Below are 21,941 nucleotides of genomic sequence, written 5' to 3'. Positions count from 1 at the left end.
AAAACAGTAGTAACTCACCTGTTGTCCATCCATTCCTGGGACACCAGGTGCACCGAGTGAGCCCTGAAGAGAATCATATATCTGGATTTAGCAAAATTATCCAGATCATGCAATACTTCACTGTAGATGCTTAACTTTTGTAATTTTTTTCAGCTATGGAACTTGATTGATTCATTCAGCTTTTAATAGTATTATTCTTTAACTTAAATATAAAGGATTATTCTTTCTACATTATTGTTGTTTTATTTTGTTTCAGAATTATGAAGCAAAATTGCAATCTTTGTGTGTTAAAAATGAATTCAATATTTAAAAGATTCTCATACTTTTAGAACATATTCATCATTTTATTTTTAAAGAATTACCTAAATACCCCAAATTTTATTTATGAATATAGTTCTCTAAGTGTTATCAATAGGGGGACACGGTGGCGCAGCGGCTTAATGATGCTGAAAGTTGCTGGCCAGAAATGGTCGACGCTTCAGCGGTTCAAGTCCAGCCTTCGCGTTAAACAGGGTGAGCTCCTGTTTCTTCCCCAGTTCCTGTCAACCCAACAGGTTGAAAACTCACGTGAGTAGATAAATGTGTACTCTCACTCCGGTGGGAGGAAAAATGCTGGCGGCGCCTTGCAAAAAGGAGTTGGGAGCAGTTGCCGGTAAGCACGAAAAACCGTGCGCGCCCGAAAAGGGCGCGAAGCAACGGAAACCCCGCCTCCTGCGCTCGCCAGCTGGGCTCTGCTCTAGGAAGGAGGCTCTGGCAAACCACTTCCGAAAAACAGTTGCCTTGAAAACTGCAAGGACTCGTCCAAGCAGTCACTGCAGGGTCAGCAATGACTGAGCGCAGACAAAAAAAAAAGTGTTATCAATATATTCCTTGCCTTTTGATAAAACACTGAACTCAAACACATATGCCCATTTTAAACAATAATATGAAAGAAAATAAATCAAGTTTCTTTGATCCACTCAATGTGCTGCTACATGTTGAAAGGTTTGGAGGTCTAATCTGAAAAAAATATCACCTATGATTGTAAAATTAAACTGAATCTTTTTTAATGAATCAGCAGAAAAAGTCATGTTAGTAATGAGAACTGGCCTTAATTAAAAAAAAAAAACCTCTGTAGCACACTTTCAAACCATAATTATATATCCTGCGTTGCTGAAAAGAAAAGTCTGTGTTAGCTTTTAAGAAAATAGACATGCAGAACACACTGTCACACCTGTGAAGTATAGCGAAAAAGTAAATCAAACCACCCATTTATCTTCCCTTTCTAAATAATTCCACAGATTGTGCCATGTGTGATTAAATATCTGGCCAAAACTCTAATTGTTATAAAGCAAAGAGGGACAGATGGAAAAGATACTAGTGATAACACATATCATTAGTCTGGCTTTGCTGGAAACGTTCTGAAAGTCTCTTGTGTTAGATTTCCTTTATACAACTTCAAAAGAAATAGTATCTTATATTTCCTGTTGTATTCTACTTTAGCATGCTTACTTCTAGTTCAAGGTATTTAAGAGGTAACGAAATTAAAATATTTGAATATATATGTTCCTACTAAATTTATCCATTCAGAATTTTAGAAATCAAAACTATATTCATTAGGTACTAATTCCTTCAAGCGAGTGCTTGAACTACTTTTGTACTTTTGTAGCTTTTGTACTTTTGAAGTACAAAGCGAGTACTTTGGGGTAGTGGTTAAGGATACCAGGCTCTAGCTGGGAGACCGTGAGTTCTAGTCCCACCTTAGGCACAAAACTAATTGGGTGACTTTGGGCCAGTCACTCTCTCTCAGCCCTAGGAAGCAGGCAATGGCAAATGTTGCCAAGAAAGCTGCAGGGACTTGTCCGTGTAGTTCCCAGGAGTCAAGACTGACTTGAAGGCGCGCGCACACACACACACACACACACACACACACACACCCCTTAATGTAACTGGATACTTTGTTTAATTCTGTATTCATTATAGAAAATGTAAAAATCCTAGTTAGGAGCAATGGGACATATTCCCCAGGTCCCACATATGGGTGTGGGTGGGACATCCAAAATATGTCCAATCTTTGGAATGATAGATGAACTGGTATTTTTCCTTCAAAGCAGTATAATTAATACATTAAAATACAAAACGCATTTCAAAGAGTAACTCACTGGGTGTTGCAACAGACAAAAGCTACGAAGAAACAAATTAGATAGATATTGCATGTAATGAAAAGAAAATTGTGGGGGAGACACCCAGGTGGCATTTCACCTCCAGAATCTTAGAATGAAAGAGCTATGTAGTTTTATTTTTAAAGTTACTATTACAACTGGTCCAACGAAATATGAAATGTTTCTAAAATCTTTATTTATGCTATGTTTGTGAATAAAGTCTAATATTGCTCATATCATTAAAATGATAAATATGGTCATGGTTGTCTGGGATCAAGAGCTTCCAATTAAGTTAGTCACTTGTGTATCCACTAGAAAGGCAAACAGCAGAGAATCTATATTTGCATATTGTATGCATATAAACAGACCATAGTCATTTTGTGACTGTTAGTCTTCTAATTTTATTTCTTGGGCATAATATCTTTAGAGCCTGCATTCCAGCAATGGACACATTACTATGTAATTTTTATTAAGAATTTTGATTATAATAGTAAAATCTAATACAAACTAAACTTAAAGAAATAGAATAGAAAGAAACAAAGCACATTCACTGCATTATGACATCATCATACTAGCAATTTATTACTTTATTTTGCAATTTTTTTGAAAAAAATACTGCTTTCCAGTTAGAGACAGAAGTTTTGTACCTTCTACACCTAACAATTATTTTAGTTTCCTTTAATCCCTTCTTGAACTCTTACATTTGATGAAATGCCAATTATAACATTTTATTTTTAAAAAACAATGCTCAAAACAATTTGTCTTGGGCTGGATGGCAGAGAGCGGGGAGAGTGGGAGATAAGTTGCCAGGCAGCTGCCTCTGAAAATTCATCTGAAAAGTTTTTATTCCTGATGTATTTGGTATTGGTGCAATGCTGCGGCCCATAAATTATGAATTCATTCTTTCACTGTCAGTCCTGATGAATGTAAATAATATTGAAAACATTCACAGGAAGTCAATTCTCAGGTTACTATAGAAATCAGATGATACTGGCCAGCAATCAAAATTCCATTTCTCAACAACACCTAGGATCCTTTTTTTAACATCATATGGCAGCAATCTACTCAAAGGCCAAATGAAATTCAAGCTGCATTTCCCACAATGTTTGGAATTTGATTTCATTATTTTACCAGTCTTCAAGTCAGAACATGATAGAACCCTTTTTAATTGGTAAATTTAGCTAATAGAGTGAAAGGAAGCATTGCTTCATCTCTCTATAACTGGTAGGGAGGAGTTGAGATTTTTCTTCTTGCTTTATGTGGCTGTATTTTGAGAAAATAGAGCTCACAAACTGAATGGCTTTTACAGTATGTGGGATGCAATAGTGAAGGCCCTTCATTCCAGCAGATTGTAGCTTGGCACTAGACAGAAAAAATCCCTTTCATAACACTGTTTACAGTATACCTTTTGTCCTGAAGGCCCCTGAGGCCCCTGAAAGAGAAAACAACAGAATTAGCATAACAATATAGTCAATTTAAGTTTAAATAACTAATTAAACATGCCCCATTGTGCAACTGTTCAATCTTGAGCCAAAATCAGCTGATGTTTTGTATATTAAGGAAAACCCAAGTGTTCTTCTGCAATAATACAATAGGTGTTTTTCTCTTCCTGAACATTAACTATGGGCTGCAAGACCTCCTTTCTTTTTCCATGATTATCTTCTATATTATACCCATTCTCTGCTTTACTTTATATGGAGTCACTATTCCAACAAAATTGCCCATCTCCTAGTAAAAAACAACTTATAAACTTCTACATTATTAACTTGATTGGGACAGATATTTCAACTATAAATGTGAGCAGTTAAAGTGTGGAGAATGAGTAAAAAATTACCTCTTGTTAATCAAATGATAATGGATGATGCAGAGGTGATATGAGGAAGGGGAAAAAAAAAAGAACTTTTGCCAATTTAGTACAGAATTAGGGCACCATTTGCCTTAATATTGGGTATAGAATTGAAGGGCCATAGAGAGAAACTGGTGAGTAATCTTTGCAGTGTTAAGCACTGCTATCAACTATGTCTGTCCTCTAGCTATGAAAAACTACAGATCAGGACTGTCTCTTAAAATAGGTTTCATTTAGGCTTTTCTGAATGCTCTTCTAGCTAAAAAGCCAGATAAAAATGTGTTAATTAAATATATAAATAAATAATGCATTATTCTGCATGAGTTTGGAATACAATAGGTTCTCTCAAAATAACCTTTTCACTTATTACAATATTATAACATAATATTGACATATTTTTCTTTCTCTTTCCAGAGGGAAATGAATCATACAGTCTAAAAAAAACCAAAACCTTTCTTTAGCAAAGAGGCTGCCTGCAGCCATTGTGGTTAGATATGCCAACTGTAATTAAAACCACCCTTAAAATGCATTTCACCATTTATTCAGGCTGACATGTGTTCCTTGCCCTGTGAACCTCCAGCTCAGTGAGTTGAGTTAAACACCAGCCACACTCCTGAGAAATCTCTGGTACTGGTTGTAGGAGAGGTTTGGTACTTCAAGTCATGAAGACTTTGCTTTTTATTTATTTATGACTTTCTCTCCTGTTCACCTTTCCACAGGCTCCTACAGAGAACAAGGGAATGCAAGCTATTAATATGCCCACAAACTGACTTAACTGGGTAGCTGAATAGCAGACGGTACACTGCTAGTTTTAGCAAGTATGCTGCATGGATATCTTGCCATTTTTGAGGTAGGAACATTTTAGAAGTTACATGTTAGCATTTCACATAGTTGCATTTCTGTTTCACTATAGGTTTACTTGGTTTTCTTGCAGTATTTTACAATAGTTCTAACAATTCAACATGCTGTAAGAAATGGTATCCACTGTTATAAGAATAGGGACAGTTGTTCTCTGTTTTATAACCAAGTGCTCTGGGCCTCCTGAAGTATCAAATTCAGCACTGTGAGAAGTGAGATGTTAAACTTGTTGGATAATGCAATCAAACAGAATCCTTTCTTTGTTATCAAATTTCAAGTGCCTGTTATTTAAATATCCCCCAGTAAACATGTGACTGAAAATTCTGCTTTTATGTTGGGGACCAGCAGTTTTCAACCATTCCTATCAAATAGCTGAAAAGATACCTCCTTCATGGAAAAAAAGATTAAAAACAATAAAGCAGAAACAGTTCCAGATATGCTTCCACAATTTAATATCCTCTTGATGGTTAGACAACAACTCCCAGGATTCCAAGACAGCATATGAATTCTGGGACTTGTATTCTAATGTTACTGGAGGACCCCGGGTTAGGAATGCTTTTAGCCACAAGTAAAAATCTCAAGTTCTATATATGGAGTTTGTGCAGAATTCAAAACTGTAAATCTGATATATTTAACAAATAATTTTGGGTCCATGTTTAGGTTAAAAGTGTTAATAAATTATTTGTTCTGCTAAATAAAAATAATAATTTTCCAAAAGTGAGGCAGAATCTGTAACATCATCATTCTTCACTACATGTGTAACAGAAAAGTTGTTTTAACCTTTTTTAAATGAGCAGAAACAAAGAGTTCTATCACTTTTTAAATTAATTCGGCAAACTGATAACTCCCAAGCATTTCACATTTTCCCTTGAGGGCAGAAATTGCTGGTGTTCAGTCATGGCACCTTGCTCTGGAACCTCCCTCTATATTGGCTTCCTTGATGATGGCCTTCTGAAAGGTAGTGAAGCCTGAATGTTTCCAAGGACTTCTGGCCTAAGATTGTTCAGCACCAGTATTTCATGTCATACTCTCAACTACTATTACCTCTTTGTTATGAATTTGTATTGTATCATTATGTTACTTCAGGCTGGCTTTTATTATTATTATTTGTGAATGTTTTTCATATTTATGACATTTTATGTTGTTGTATGCCACTGTGAAACTACATGATAAAACATTACAATAGCAATGAGAATAAAAATATATATTGTACCAAACAGAAAATGAAAATGTAAGCATACTTACCACTAAACCTTGTTCACCTGGTTTTCCAGGTTCTCCCTTAAAGACAAAATAATGATTATGTACAATAAATACCATACTTTTTAAAAGGAAGACAAATAGACGAAAGTGATACCAAGCGTAAGTCCATTAATGGCTATTAATTGTGAGAACTATATGGTGCTTTTCATGAACCTTACACCAATAAGGATCAGTTAATGGGGAATGGCAGAAGGGGGAAGTTACTACATTCATGCCTTGCTTGTCTGTGTCCCAAAGACATACCATTATGGGAAACAGAATATTGGATTAGACAGATAATCTGATCCAGCACTTCTTGAAAATCAAGTTTCTCTTCATTATATAGCAGAAAAATATTTGATAAATCATATGACTTTTGGAATATCACTCATAATATCTTACTAGAATTTCCTGGTGTACCTAGAAATGAAGCAAATTCTGAAAGTTACAGATTTTATTCATTTATTGATTTGATTTGATGCTGCATGACTCCAAACAATTCTGGGCAGCTCACAATACACCAACCAAGATAAAAACAAGATAACAGAAACAACAGACAACGAAACCAGACTAGAAGAGGAGGAGGAGGAGGAGGAAAAGCAGAAGGATGGTTAACCCGTCAAACCCCAAAACTTCCCACCAATTTTTTCATTCAAGTAGTACATTGTAGAGCACATCCTCTATTTTATCTTACATGATGTTATCTCGCTTTATTTTAACTTTTTATTTTACACTATAGAGCACATCCACATTTATCTTATCTTACTTCATTTTACCTTACCTAATTTTAGCTGATGCCCATTTTTTCTTGATGTGGTCAATTGACTAATCAATAAAGTTACAATACTATAAAGCATATCCAGGAAAGATGGTAGGAATAGCTTCCAAGAAGTTCTTCCTCCTCACATAGTTGTAGTTAGTTTCATTTATTTCCTTCGAATTCTTACAAAATTCTTACAAAACATGAGGACAGAGTGCTACTTTCTTTAGCAATAATTTTCTTGACTGGTACAAATATTTTAATTACCTATGTAATTTTGCATAGAAAAACACAAATGGATAGATTGTACAGTATATTAATTTAATATGAATTAATTAATTATATGAATTTAATATCGATTTCTGGGGTCGCTGCTGGCATACAAGGCCCTGAGGATTTCGATTAACTATTACAATCTGTGGAAAATCAAACTAGAATGGTTTTGAAGTTAGTTATCCTATGTGTGTATGCACCCACAGAATAACTTATTCATTAAAAAAAATCTCTTACCCATGATAAAGAATATTGTTTGATAAAAAAAGTAAACATGTTAATATAATAACTTGCCATTATTTAATTTTGTTATTGTATCACTGTGCCATAATAGCAATTATTGTTGGAGAAACAGAAATAATATCAAAGTGTCCCTTCCTTCCTTCCTTCCTTCCTTCCTTCCTTCCTTCCTTCCTTCCTTCCTTCCTTCCTTCCTTCCTTCCTTCCTTCCTTCCTTCCTTCCCTTTTCTTCTTCACCAAAAGGTTATTAAAACTAAAGGGTCTGTAAAAATGATGTCTGCCAAGTCCACTACTTTCTTGTCAGACAGATAGAGACAACCAGTCAATCAAATTATTATTTCTGGCCTGGGTGCCCCTCATAGTGTATCTGCAGAAAACCTCCCATATTCTCAATTGTTCCCTCCACTGATAAATCTGAGTCAGTCAATTTCCCAGCCTATCTATGCTGGCGATGTATAATGTGTATGATGCATATGATGTACAATGCGTATGACTGACTTACCGGCACCCCGGGCATTCCTCGCGGGCCATCTTTGCCAGTATCTCCAGGAGGGCCTCTTGGTCCTGGAGGCCCAGGGGGTCCAGGAGGTCCAGCTTGCCCTTGGTCACCCTGAACACCCATCAACAAGACCAATGTTAATGTATTCACACAATTCAATATAATAAAAAAAGAAAAAAAAAGATTGCGATTAACTTGTTCTGTGAGTGTTCCACAAGACGAGCAAACATTTCTAATAAATTTTAACTTGATAAACGAGCGATGTCTTGCAATACGAGTAGTATGTGACGCCGAACATCACATGATCACAACTGAGCCAATGGTTCTTCTCTCTCTCGCTGCGGGATTGTGGGTGATTGCTTTGATATGCAAGTGCTTTGGATTACAAGCATGTTTCCGGAACGAATTATGCTCGCAAGCCAAGGTTTTACTGTCGGTCAAAATAATTGCCCGACAAGGATTTCAGTTTGTCTATGTGAATAACTAACTGGTCATATTTATCATATATTAATATGGGCTTTTTTTTTTTTTTTTTTTTAAGAGCAAAGAACCAGTTCCCTCTCAGAGAAGAGAGGTAAATGGATTTGGGCCTGCAATTCCTAAGAACTTACTGGCATTAATGGTGCATGATCAGTTGATGCTTATGGCTACTCTTTTTAGGCAAGGATATGGCCTCAGTTATCCTTTTTAAAATTTCTGTTGGATTATGACTATCTGCTCTTTGTGGAGGTGCCTCTGAAGCTGTTTTAAAAGCTACATTGGTCATCTTGATTGGGAAGTAACAGAATTCACGTGCATAATAAGGCAATGCACTCTTAAACCACAGATTAGCACACTTTTAATATGCAAGTAACAATCCAACAGAAAATGTTCATCAAAAAATATTCCCCATTTGTACATGACACCAACTAGAATGACCTCATTTTGTGAAAACTAAGTTCTGTATTTTAAGAATACACAGAGAAGATTATCTCAGATTTACTGCTAACACCCAAATTTCACAGACACTTTTCTCCAGTTTCTTTGGATGTCGTATTAAAGGTTGCGTGATTAGAGTTAGATGGAGGTTGTAAAACTTTTATGACAGGTTACAAAATTGGTTCATGAGATTCAGCAAGTGAGCCCTGATTGACTTCTAAAGGGGCAGCGAAATATAACTTCTTGCTGAAACCTGTACAATACTTTTCAAGCTATAAGTCAAATAGGTTTATATTTATTTAATTTCTTTTTAACCAGACTTTTCATAAGTACAACTAAGAAACAACTTTTGTGGACATCAGTCTATCCACTTCACAATCAATCATGCTGGGTAATTAACTGTTAAATTAACAATCACTGTTCCTTCAAAAATACTGTTTGATCCAGTTTCCAATTAAAAAAGAAAGAAAAGAAAACTGCAGGACAGTTGATAAAATTAATTAGCATTTTATAGAGAAGCTCCATGAAGTTTCATTTGTCTGTTTCTTAAAAAAGCAAATATCCATTTAATTAACAGTAATATGTCTCAGCAATATTTATAATTTAGCAAGCAGCTGGAAGCAACGGCATGGCAAAAGGTGCAGAGAGAGATGAAGCACTACCTTAATGAGGCGGCGTTTAATGAGCTGCTGATCAGCAGAGAGAAACCCATGATTGATTTTAGGGAACACCATCTGATCAGGCAGGTGAGGTCAAAGGTTGAAGTGCAGAGATGAAAGAGTTGAAGAATAGACATCAGAAGGCACCAAAGAAGAAATAGAAAGGTATACATTAGACTTGTAGTAACAATATAATTTCCAACTGGTGCTTCTGTCTGTCAAAAGAATCTATGCCTTGTTTTAGAATTACTGCACAGATACACAAGGTGGGAGGTAGAACCTTCATGAAGTTGTTCTTTTATGAACTAAGTGATTACATGAACTTGCTCTCAAAACACCTCATTGGACTATAATTTTAAAATATTTCTTCAGTGTCTGGAAGATCAAAATGGAATGTTTTTTTTTATTTCACATCATGAGCAAAGATTCCAAGAGACAAAGCACCAGTTCAGCCTTCGCCAGACTTTCCAAACAGCATAAGGTGCCAGGAGAACAAGACCTTTAAAAAGGCATCATGGCCTGCTGGTCCTTAGGTAGCTAAACGATTAATTCTTGAAGAATGCAAGGGTGTGTGAGTGTGACACCACCAAGACAAAAGGAACAGTGTATATTATTATTAGGGTTTTATACATTCTTTTAATATTTGTGATTCTTTTATACGTAGAGTTGCAGTGTTCTGTTTTGGCCATTAACATTATTTACAGAAATACCACCATGAAGTTCTGACTGATCCCTCTGCAATGCAACAACATTAAGAAATAAGGATCATAATGGATAGGATGGATTGACCAGCTTCTCAAAGCAAATTCATTATCCATGACATTTTTATGCTGATATGGAAAGACTGGCTAGCTGACGCATGTTGGCCACAAACCTTGACGGCGAGGATCTGATTACTGTGAAGGGCAGCAACTGTGGGGAAGCCTGGCAGACCCTAGGGACATACACACACAGTACCAAAATAACACGACACAGAACGTCACACAGAATGGCAATTTAACAAAGACACAAAATTAGGTTCATAACTCAATTTTCAGATTTGTTATAGATGGTGACATCTTATAGATGTCATTTTCTTTTGGACAAATATGGAGGGTCCCCAGGATTAAAGAGGTCACCTAGAAATATAAAATATTACAGGTAACCATTTGAATATTAGTGTCTTATTTATAGAAATTATAATGGAAACATAAGCCACCTTCTTCGGAATAATGTTAGGTTGTGGATTTAGGAAAGTTAAATTATATCTACAAGTGGACAACAACTCTTTTTTAACAGTTTTGTTTTGTTACCATGCAACATAAAGCACAGATAGTGACAGTAACACACAAACATACACAGACACAAAATTGAACATTTTACTATGTTAGCACTAAAGAGTTAAAAGTTTATCTTTCACATTCCTCAATATTAAAAATTTTAATATCCTTACAAAGTAAGAGAATATTATCAGATGCAAGAGGAGATGTTTACATCTGATGTCTTCCAACTTTCCAGTACTGCACTGGAAGACAGTGGGGGAAGGGTAAGTAGGTTAGAAAAAGGGGATAAACTTGATACTTGTTGGAACAGATTTGTTGAATGTACTTTTTTTAACCAACCAACTATCCAACTATCCATCCAGGAGCAAAACAAATAAATAAATGTACATACAGTAGATTTATAGACAAATCCCATGCATATCAATGTGGAAATAATTCCTACAAAATATAATGAGCTTAACACCCAGCTCATGGTTGTAGGAGTTTTCAAAATTACTAGTCCTTCCAAATACATTGTGGTACCTTCAAATGATTAGGAGTTTGTTTTCAGGTTGGATGTTCCCTATTATACCTTCTATCTATCCCTATATTAGGAAATAGATCTTTAAGCAGAGACTTGTAGAATCATAGCATGTAAGAAATCTTAGAGATCAACTACTCCAAATGCCTGTCAAATACAGGAATCCACTATTACATAATCTCTGACAGATGGCAACCCAGCATCTGTTGAAACGCATCTAGTAAAGGAAAATCCACCACCTTCTAAAGTAGTCTATAGCCACATTGAACAGCTCTTACCATTAGGATTTTTATTTTCTGATGAAATCAGAAATGAAATCTACTTCCTTATAAAATAAATCCGCTGTTTCTTTTCCTGTCTTCTAGAACAATTATGAATAATTCTGCCTTATGTTCTACATGAAAGTCCTTCAGATGCTTGAAAACAGCAATCAGGTCTTCCTATAATCTTCTCTTTTTCAGGCTAAACATACCTAATACATCTGAATGTTTCTCGCAGATTTTTTTTTTATTCCAAGTCTCTTATCATCTTGGTTGCTCTCTTCTGAACACACTCCAGTTTCTCAGTGTCTTTCCTAAAATGCACTGTCCAGAGCTGGATGCAATATTCTAATTACAATCTGACAATGTAGAATAGAAGGGAACAACAACATTTCCTTATCTCAGCATAATATTCTGTTAATGCAGCCTAGATTGCATTTGCTTATTTTGCAGTTTCCCTGCACTTTTGGCTCATGTTCAGCTTGTAATCCACCAAGACATTCAGATTCTTTTCACACGTACTGCTGCCCCTGTCCTATGCTTGTGACTTCGAGTTTTACTACTGAAACAAAGGAACTCCCATTTGTCCCTAATGAAATTCATCTTGCTGGTTCCTGCTTTGTTCTAACCTGTTAAAATATTCCCGAATCTTGGTGCTGGCCTCTAAGGTGTTTCCTTTCCTCCATCTTTTCATCATTCATACATTTTTAATCATATTTTCTAAGTATAAATATAATTTGTTTATGAATATATTGAACAGCACACGGTCCATAATGGGACCCCATAGCACATGATTGAACACTTTCTTTCATTGATTTGAAGCCACTGATATACACTCACAATTGTTCATCCAGCTCTGCATTCATTTACTGTTAACCACATTTTGCTCTTTTCTACTGGAATCATATGGTTTTATCAAATGCATTGCTGAAATCCACTGTATTAGTTATTAGTCAGTTAAATTGGGCAGATTATTCCCTCTCCAAAAAGGAAATCAAATTGATTTGGAATGTTCTCTTCTTGATAAATCAATGCTGGCCTACTAAGCAATAAATTGTTCTCTAATTGCTCACAAGCTGACTGTTTATTAATCTATGTCAGAGTTTATCCATTATCAGATTCAGGTTTACCAGTCTATAATTAAATGGGTTGTCTTTTCTTCCTCTTTTATAGCTGGAACAATATTTGCTATTCTGCAATTCCCTGGCATTATGCCTACCTTCTATGATTTCTTGAACATCATAGAAAGGGACTCCAGGATGACATCTGCAACTCCTTCAAGACACTTAAATTGGCCTTAACTTTATTCACTGTAGCCAAGTATTCTTTAATTATCTCTTGTTAACTTGGGTTGCCACTCCCTTGTTAACTGTTCTGCTTAAATCAGTTTAAACACAGTTCTCATTGTGTTCTGCCTGATATCTACAGTATCATTTGTTTTAGTAGCAGGCCCACCTCTTCCTTATCCTTCATTTTGCTACTGTCACAGCCATTTAAAAACAACAACAACTTTTTGTTAGTTTTAGTCTCTTCTGCAAGCATAAGTTCCTTTTGTCTTTTAATTGTTCTAATTTTCTTTCTGCAGATTCTAGCTTTTGCTAGTATATTTCTGTGCAATTTTACCCAACTTCCATTTCCTATACATGTCCCTTCTAAAACCTAGTCTAGTTGAATGTGCCGTATCATCCCAATAGTTTCCTAAATTTCTCATATTTTTTCCTCATTGGAATTATATGGTATTTTACTCCCAATATCTAATTTTTGAGAAGTTCCCAGCCTTACTGCATTCCCTCTGACCTAAGGATTTTGGTCCGTGGGATTCCATCTAGCCCTTCTCTAGGCTTGCTGGAATTGTCTCCCCTGAACTCCAGTATACTTATGTGTCAATGCTCCAATTTCTCTTTCTGTGTTATTCTGAATCTCAAGATGATGTAGTCATTGCTCCCAAAGTCTTCACTGCTTTTCCTACTCAATAAGTCCTAGGGTGAAATCTAGAAGAGCCAATCCCCTTGTCTGTTTTCAAACTTCTGAACAATTAAACAGTCAACCTTTGAGGTATTTTGGGGATCTTACAGTTTTGATCAAGTTGGTTTTCAAACAGATATTTGGGTACTAGAAGTCTCTCACTCTATGTCTTTCCTTCCTGAAAGTTCTGTAATCTGGTCCAGAAAGGCATTATCCCTGTCTGTCTAGGTTAGCAATGTATAGTATACCCTCACTATTAAATGTGTCTTTCTTCTTCTTTATGTTCTTACTCAGATGTTCAAATTCCTGGATTTTAACCCATATGTACACTTTATTCACATCACTCCTTTTATTTTGTCCGATCTACTTCTTTTGAATAAGTTACATTCCATTCATGTGTTGTCCAAATATCACAGCTTTATCAAACAGATACTAAACCTCACATTCATATTTTATGAATTGCCAGGAACATCTGGCTAATTTCTGCTGGAAGCAGAATAATGAGGTAGGTATATGGCCCAATCTATAACTTTCAGCTAGAGAAGACTCTCACTATTAATATAACACATACTGAGCCACTAAATTTCAGCTGCATGGGGAAATAACTTACAAATACAATCTTTGTATAAGTAATATAACAGAGTTGAATATCATACTGATAAAGCAATTGAAGGCTATTCAATACTTGGCTAATAAATTCACAAACAAATTTGTTCCTATACATTTCCTCAAAGTTGAGAAATCCATGTGAGAAACCTAAAATATATAATATTTTATAGTTCTAATATAAATATAAAATTATATTTAATAGAATTTAATACATTTTTTCTCTTAAGTTTTCCTTCCATCTTTTTCTTCGGAATACAGCTACTCTGCTTGTCCTGCCCCTGCTCTACTTCCTCCTGGTCTATTGAGCAGCTGAAGCTAGTACTGGGGCCTTTCAGTTCTGGGACAGCTTCTTTGTATTATTATGAGCGATTGCAGCTGCAGTATGAAACACTTGGCAGTGAAGACTGAACACTGGGCCTTCCTGGAGTAGGAAAGGTTATTTACATTTCTAGTGAGAACTCTAACTTTTCCTGAATAACAAAACATTCAGATTCAGGTGTATTTTTTGTTCCCTGGCTTATGCTGAGCTGACACTGAAAGACCTGAGAGTGGGGGCCTGAAGTCCCAGACTAGAGATTGAAGGTTAGAGAAGATGCATGTCTACAGATGCTGCAGCCCTAGTGTCTAATCCTGATCTAGCTCCACAGCCTTTAATCTCCAGGCAGAGCTACTGTCTCTATTTTGAAGATCAAAGAGCTGAAAAGTATAACAATGCCAGGATTTATGGCCAGGGTCTCTGGAAGTAATTGCTCCACTGTAGCCCGAGATGTGGAGGCATTAATGAGTCTGGAAGAGAACTTACAAGGCTGCTACAAGACCAAAGAATTACCGCAGACAGCTTTGGTAACATTACCTCTTACATTCTGGGGCTGGGAGCTACAACTTTGCCTTGTATACTTGATTCTTGATTCTCACCTACACCTTGATTATGCTTTTGATCTGGTACAGGGTTTTATTTTTTACTCTTGGCATAAAGATTAAGTGTCGATCACTGTTCTGCTTAGTGACTTTGTGGGGAGTGATCTGTGTACTCTTGATGTCAGCTGTCTGGCTACTCTCTCTTGGTTGCCCCTTGTGAGTCTGGAGAAAATAATATTTAGTTTTTCATTTCTGACTCCCTCATTCTTTTCCTGGTATGATTGAACAGTAGCATCAGGAAATGAACTTTATAGCAAAGCACCAGGTGTGGGAAACCATCTATCCCCATAATATGGTTACAATACATACAATCACTGTTCAATTCACAAAACTTCAATATCTTTACTGATTACAGGGTAGGAACTCATTGTTTTTATTCACTTATTTTCAATTATTTGGATATTGCCTACTTGAATAACTCTATTATGCAGCAATATTGTAGGACTTTCTCTCCCCTGGCAGGAGCAATGAAGTTTTTGTTTATCCCTGGCTTTGCTATACAAACATACATATTCCTGCAAAGATCGAGGAAAGAAAACTGGAATTGCCACCTGCTGCCCACTTGTACTTCATATATTTACAGCCAGATGCTACTATTTCATATATAATCCCTCAAACTATTGACTAGCGTGATCCTAACACTTTATATGTTGGCCTCCCCATCCTACAGACACTTCAAGCTCCAATGAATCTCACGGACTGCGTGCTCATTATTCTCTCTGTTTTAGGGGGGAAAGCGCTGTGTATCATTCTCTATACAACACCAAAAGTTCACAGCAGGAACTTCTTTACATAAACCCTTTTAACGCAATTCCTGCTTTCTCAATCAGCAGCCAAATTTAAACAGTGATACATCTCAGAAGCTGATAAAACAAAAGGGTATTCTTCTTTGCAACATGTTAATTCATTCAAAACAGAGCTTTCATTTTAATAGAGATACTTTGCAAACATGTAATATAAAATGAGGTTGTAGTGAATAAACATTAAATAGTAATATTCCCTATAAATGCTTTCCAGATATTTTTCTCTCTTAAACAAATTTATCCTCAAACACATTTGCTTCCATTGCTCCCTGACAATCTCTCTCTCTCACACACACACAAACACATATAATCTGAAAATTAATAATTGTGGATAATGGGACTTCTTCATCTAAATAACTGATACTGGTGTTGAATTGAATCAGACATGGCACTCAGGTCTTCTAAGATAATATGTTTATAAACTATGTTTTCTGAATGTTTTTAATGCAGTTTCATATCCTTCTTTCATTATTGCATATAGCATATAGTTTTATTAATTATATTAATATTATAATTTTGCTGAGAGCTGCTTTCCAGTACTTTCCTACTTGATTTACCAAAGAATTTAAAAAGGAAGCTACTTTGGAATAAGGTGCTTCCAAAAAACCACATTGGTTTCTAGTGGTGTATGTCCTGATGTTTGCCATTCAGATTAATGTTTTCCCTCTCACAGCTCAGACTAGCTGCATGTTACAGCACCATTTTTGTTAGAAAAATAGTATATTTCTGTTCCTAACAGGCATGTTTTTATTCAACTACTCAGGCCTGCAGAAATGTTTACATTATTGAGGGAAATAAATTTAATTCAGAGTGAAGGCAATGCCTTTTAGGAAATAATGCCCTCATTCTTTATTTGTCCTCAGATGTGTCATTATATTGCTAAAATGTATTTGCAATATGTTTATGTCATTATTATAGAAAACAGTCTTTTAATGCTTCAGCTGAACAGTTTTGCTATGGATTAGTGATTGGTTTGAATGTTATTTCGGGCATCTGAATGAAAAGGGATTTAGAATTTTAGTAGAGGACTTCTGCCCCAAACTCTCTGGACTGTGGGGCTTGCTCAGATTATGCTTACATTTCTTCTGAGAGTTTCCTGAGTAGCAGAGGGTGCCTCTACTGCTGTCCTAAGGGATAACTTAGTCTGCCATTTTAAGTAGTCTGTAGTAGAACTAGATCTGAAAAGGCCTGTTGGTTCTACGGTCTGCAGAAGCTTCTTTAGCACAGAAATGTAATGGGGAAGAGGTGTGTTTGAAAAGATAAGCTACCATACCTGCTCAGTTTGTGTAAATAAAGTTTAAATCCCGTAACCTTCATCAATTTATAGTGGCTTCCTTTTAGGGAGACTGAACTTGGGAGAGGTATTGGTACTTTTCACCATTAGAAACTGAGAGCATGCACATTTGATATCAGCTGAAGGGTCTTTCACAAAAAAATCCAGTTACTTCAAAGCTCTGTCTTCATGTTGATAATCACTGCTCAACTACATCTGTCTCAACTCTTAGCCTAATCATTTGATTTACTATGTTTCTTGATAATGAACTCAGGCCCTCAGGCAGATATTTCACACTAATTTTAATTTGATTTTTGGCCTGCCTCATCTCTCCAGTCAATCCAGCAACATTATTCTCCCAGTTGAAGTTAGTGTTATAGAACGAATAGCACAGCACATAAATAATCTGTGTGGTGCATAGGCAAAGCACATTCTCAAAGTTCAGTTCTCATCAGAGATTTTGTTCAATAGTCTAATCCAATGTGAGTTTATTGGGGTTGCAACCTCAGTCCCATCCACAAACTAAGAAAGGCCCAGGCCTATAATGAAAATGAATGTGACATGAATCACAACCTATTACTAAAAAATCTATAGCATTATTTGCTTCTATTTTACTATTGAACAATTTATGTGTTAGGAGTAATAAGAAAAACAAAATGTAGTCATATAAGAATATTAATCTGAGTTTTACTGTAGCAAAATAACCTGTTCAATCACCAAGGTTAAGATAATAAAGGAAAGTTCTGAATGCCTTCACTTTCTGGAACTTAATCTCTCCAACTGAAGACATTTGAAAGATGCTATCAGTTGCATGCAGCCTCAACTGTTTAAAAAAATTACTTAGAAAACACCATGTGGAGAAAACGATTTTATGAAAATAGTTATGCATGCACCCCGAGTGGCTTCTTATTGTACCTAGACTGCAAAACTAATCGAAAATCAGCCGCTGGGTGATGATTGTGAAGCTTAATAAACAATAAATCTTCCCTGTATTAGGAATGAATCATTTGCAGAAAGAAGATAGAAAATAGATTAACATATTCAATTAGAGCCATTTCATGCACACTCAATGTCTCTTTTCATTAATTACTGTTCTAGTTGGACAATAAATCATGAATGATCCTCAGGTGGCAATGTTCTTTAAATAGAGGTCACTCTGAAATCTTCAAAGACCTGCTGTTTTTTTCTAGCTTCAAGTAAACAAAAGCTAAAAGCTGATATACCAAATGAATGTAAAGCACTGGTAATATCTGCAGACACTGGGTGAAATAAGCATTTTCAAAAAGAAGAGGTCAACAGAAGACTGGAATACATTAAATCTCATATATCTGTATAAATCTGTATTGTGATACCTTTAATGTCTCTTTCCAATACACTGATAAGAGAAAATGAACTATACTAATTTAAAAAAAATAAAGGAAATTCTCTATGGATTATGAAAGAACATAGGGGAAAGCATAATCAAGTCCTCCATACATTGATCTGAAGTTTAGAAAAATACATGAAAGATTGAAATAGGAAAGACAATTCTGTTCCTAGGTCTTGATTGTTAGAACTGAAAACATCAATGGGGCTGTTTCTAGTGATTTTTAATGTTCGCAGAGAGAATACTTTGTTGTTTCAATCTATCTGCTGAAATCCCAAATATGCAATAATGCTCAGTTTGTCAGTTTCTGGCTGGCTGGCCAAGATCCAAAAACATAGAAAGGAAATTATTACTTGCATTGTTTCATGAAAGTGAATCCTAAAGCTACGGTAAGAAATGAAAGCACTGAAAAAAGTAGCTGCTTTCTTTGATTGGCACATTGGGAACAAAATCTCTGGGAAAGGTATGTTGTGCAATTTTTTTTCTACACTGGAGAGATGTTTCTATGAGCAGCTGACTGCTAGACATTTGGATTCTTGACAATCAAAATCAACAGGCACACTTCCAAGTAAGATATTAAAAACTAATCTGCTAGATTGGTAAAACGTTTAATACGTATCATGCAACATTTCATAGATAAAATAGACACATACTTTAACAGCCTAATACTAAAACATACTGCTTAAGACACCTTGGGTGATATCCAACTGTTGATCCTCTGCAGAAAAAACAGCATTTATCAGCAGTATTGCTAAAGGAGCAGTGTTTAATCATTCATTCTTTGCTCTGCAGCTCCATCCTTCTTCCAGAATTTGCTTCTGAACAATGTGGGACGTGGCATGAAGACCACCCTCATCACTTTATTGACTGATGCTTTCCATCTGCCCAGGAACTGTGCTGGGGCTCTAAAATCCAATTGCATCATACCTTTCCAGTTAATTGTGGAGCCTGTCCCCCACTGAAGTAAAAATCAAAACCAAGATTTCTCTTTAAACTAAAGACTAGGGCTGTGCAAAACTACAGATGTGAAAACCAAGTGGTGTTTTGAAGTGTGTGAGAACACAAACTTATAACCTCTCTGCAACTTTTGAAACCAAGGGCATCTTTTCCTGAAGCTCATGGCAGCTATGCTATCTTGGAAAGGGTTCAGAAACAATTTTTAACCTGTCCAGTTTAAGACCCTCAGTGCACCCACACCAGTGCTGAAGAAGAAGGCTGTTCTCAGAATGGGTGTAATTCCTGTCCTTAAACCTCCTTAGTACATACTGTGGGGCTCCTGAACTGGGCAACTGCAGCTTGCCTTTTCCTGGGCACCAGTAAGAAATGAGAGAGGCTAGTGGCATGAAAAAGATCCATTTGCCCTGCTGGGCTCCCCAGCTGCCTGAGAACTGAGAAACCATTGAAAGGGTTCTGCCTCACCCCTCTCTTGGCCTATGAAGACTGGAAGGGCTAAGCAAGGGGCCTTGTCTTGGGTACTTGCCATAGCCACCCAGCCTTGGAGAAGACTCTTTTCAGTCTTCTGCATTGTGCAAGCTCTAACAAGATAAAGCTGAGAGCGGCTTTATAACAGGCCAAACAAAGCAACATGGGCATTTCGCTGTTAGAAGCAAGGAGACTGTGTTTTGCTTTGTGAAATAACTTTGGGAGTGATTAATTCAAAGTGAATCACCCGTTCAAAGCTTTGCACAGACCTACTCTCATCATCCATGTAATGGGGCTTTGGATGGGAAGTCTAATTATTTCTACATCAGTCAGAATACACTGAAGATTCATCCTCTCTACACAACACTGATGGAGGATTTATTCCAGTGCTAAATCCTATCCAGAGGTTCAGTTTGCAGAAGGGTGTAGCTGGAAATGGATAACCAAACCTCTCCTGCCAATGCATAGGTCTCCGTCTGGATCAAGGCATCCTATGCTTGCTTTTGAGGAAATTAAAAACATGACATATTTTGGCTATCATGTGACTTAAACAAATTGGATTTGAAAAAATCTGATGTGAGCTCTATAAATGATCACTTCTCTTCCATCCCTGCTGAATACATTTGTGTGTGTTTTTAATTTCAAGTTTGGAGAAAATGCACAGAAAAGCTCTGTGGCATCATCCATTATCAGAACTAAAATCAACGTTATTCAAACATTTTGAAAAGATATAAGTTATATTTAGGAGGCTAGGAGTCCACACATGCAGGTCCAGTTGTGGATATTGGTAAGTATATTAAACAACAATGCCGTGAAGAAGATAGGAATGTCTTAATGATTCTGCGTGATTCAAAACAAGTGCCTTTCCCAGCAGAACTGCTACACACAATCTGTATAATCTTGAATGTTATAACTTGATTCAAAGCTAACAATAGTTTGCTTCTCGCCTTGGAATGCCAGCGGAAAACAACTGTAATGATCTCTTGAAGAGCTCTCTACTCATCACTCCTGAATAAAAGGTATCCTAGCAGTAGCTTTTTCCATTATTGTTTTCTAGCACAGCAAGAATCTGGCTCAACATCCCTGCACTTGGTAGAAAAGGGGGAAGGAGAGAGAAGCAGTTAGGATGACTATCCTTATACTTAAAACATCCCATCATAGTTACCAGATTCCTATTAAACTACTATATGGAATGAGGCCAAGTCTGAGAATCTGCCCTGAGTTCACAGATAGGCTTTACTCATTGTGGTTTTCTCAACCGTGTAAACAAATGCACAATTAAATATCAGCAAACATGACTGGAATCCCACATGAAAAACATACATCTCAGAGAAAATTACACAAATAATTAACAGCTTGCCAGGAGAGGGTTCTCCAACCTGGTATTCTCCAGCTATGTTGAACTAGCTATGCAGGAGTTTAAAGACTTTGTGTTTAAAGAGTTGGTAATGAACTAAGTTTGCAGATAGGTTGCAGACGTTCTCTGCAGACTGTTTTGACAGCCTTGGAGGCCAAAGTGATACCAGCTATACCCCTGGTCTAAGGACATAATTGACAGAGGCAGCAGGCTGCTAGGAAATAAACACTGAACATTTTCCACAGCATCTTTCAATGTCTGCTTAAGTCTCTTCGTGAGGTGATCTGGGAAATTTAAAACAGCAGCATATAGACCCCAACACCTTGCACAAGGGCTGCCCAAAATGGGTTTCAATGCTGTTGAGAGCCTGTTGGGGTATTAAAGTTGAGAGAGCTGCTTGATGTTATTAGCTGTTGGTTCTGGGGGCTGTTTATTGCAAAAAGTTGCACACAAATAGAAAACAAATAGAAAAAAAAATCTCAAATAGAGAAAAATTGTATTTTACTGGCTGTGCTCCTGTTTAGATATTCATTTTAGTCTCACACCACCACATTAGGCTGTGTGAAGAGACCAGACTGCTGTAACAAGATGACGAAAGCACTGTCAATTAAAATGAGCCTCAGGATCTAGAACTGGCCCTGTTGTTCAGACTCACACGCTGGCCAAGGACTGCTGATGACGTCATAGGTTGTTGGCTCTCATTCTTCCATTTTCTCCTTACCAGTGTTGCATGCTTATTTTCTCTGTCCA

The 21,941-nt window shown here is 36.5% G+C and overlaps 1 protein-coding gene across 1 annotated transcript in view; it reads right to left on the bottom strand.

Annotated features, from left to right (window-relative positions):
- Positions 1–21,941, bottom strand: part of COL25A1 (collagen type XXV alpha 1 chain) — a 285,548-nt gene that overhangs the window by 73,716 nt on the left and 189,891 nt on the right. The window contains exons 8-12 of the mRNA XM_088132984.1: positions 9,440–9,511; positions 7,863–7,970; positions 6,091–6,126; positions 3,547–3,573; positions 19–63 (exon numbers count right to left, since the gene is read on the bottom strand). Coding sequence (XP_087989110.1) covers positions 19–63; positions 3,547–3,573; positions 6,091–6,126; positions 7,863–7,970; positions 9,440–9,511 — 288 coding nt within the window. The remainder of the gene's footprint in view (positions 1–18; positions 64–3,546; positions 3,574–6,090; positions 6,127–7,862; positions 7,971–9,439; positions 9,512–21,941) is intronic.

The sequence above is a fragment of the Python bivittatus genome, unplaced genomic scaffold (assembly GCF_059951505.1).
Source record: "Python bivittatus isolate LINGU-HERP-01145 unplaced genomic scaffold, Pbiv_v1 ctg000070_np1212, whole genome shotgun sequence".
Classification (NCBI taxonomy): domain Eukaryota; kingdom Metazoa; phylum Chordata; class Lepidosauria; order Squamata; family Pythonidae; genus Python; species Python bivittatus.
The sequence above is the reverse complement of the archived record's forward strand: the minus strand, read 5'-3'. Positions and strand labels throughout refer to the sequence as shown.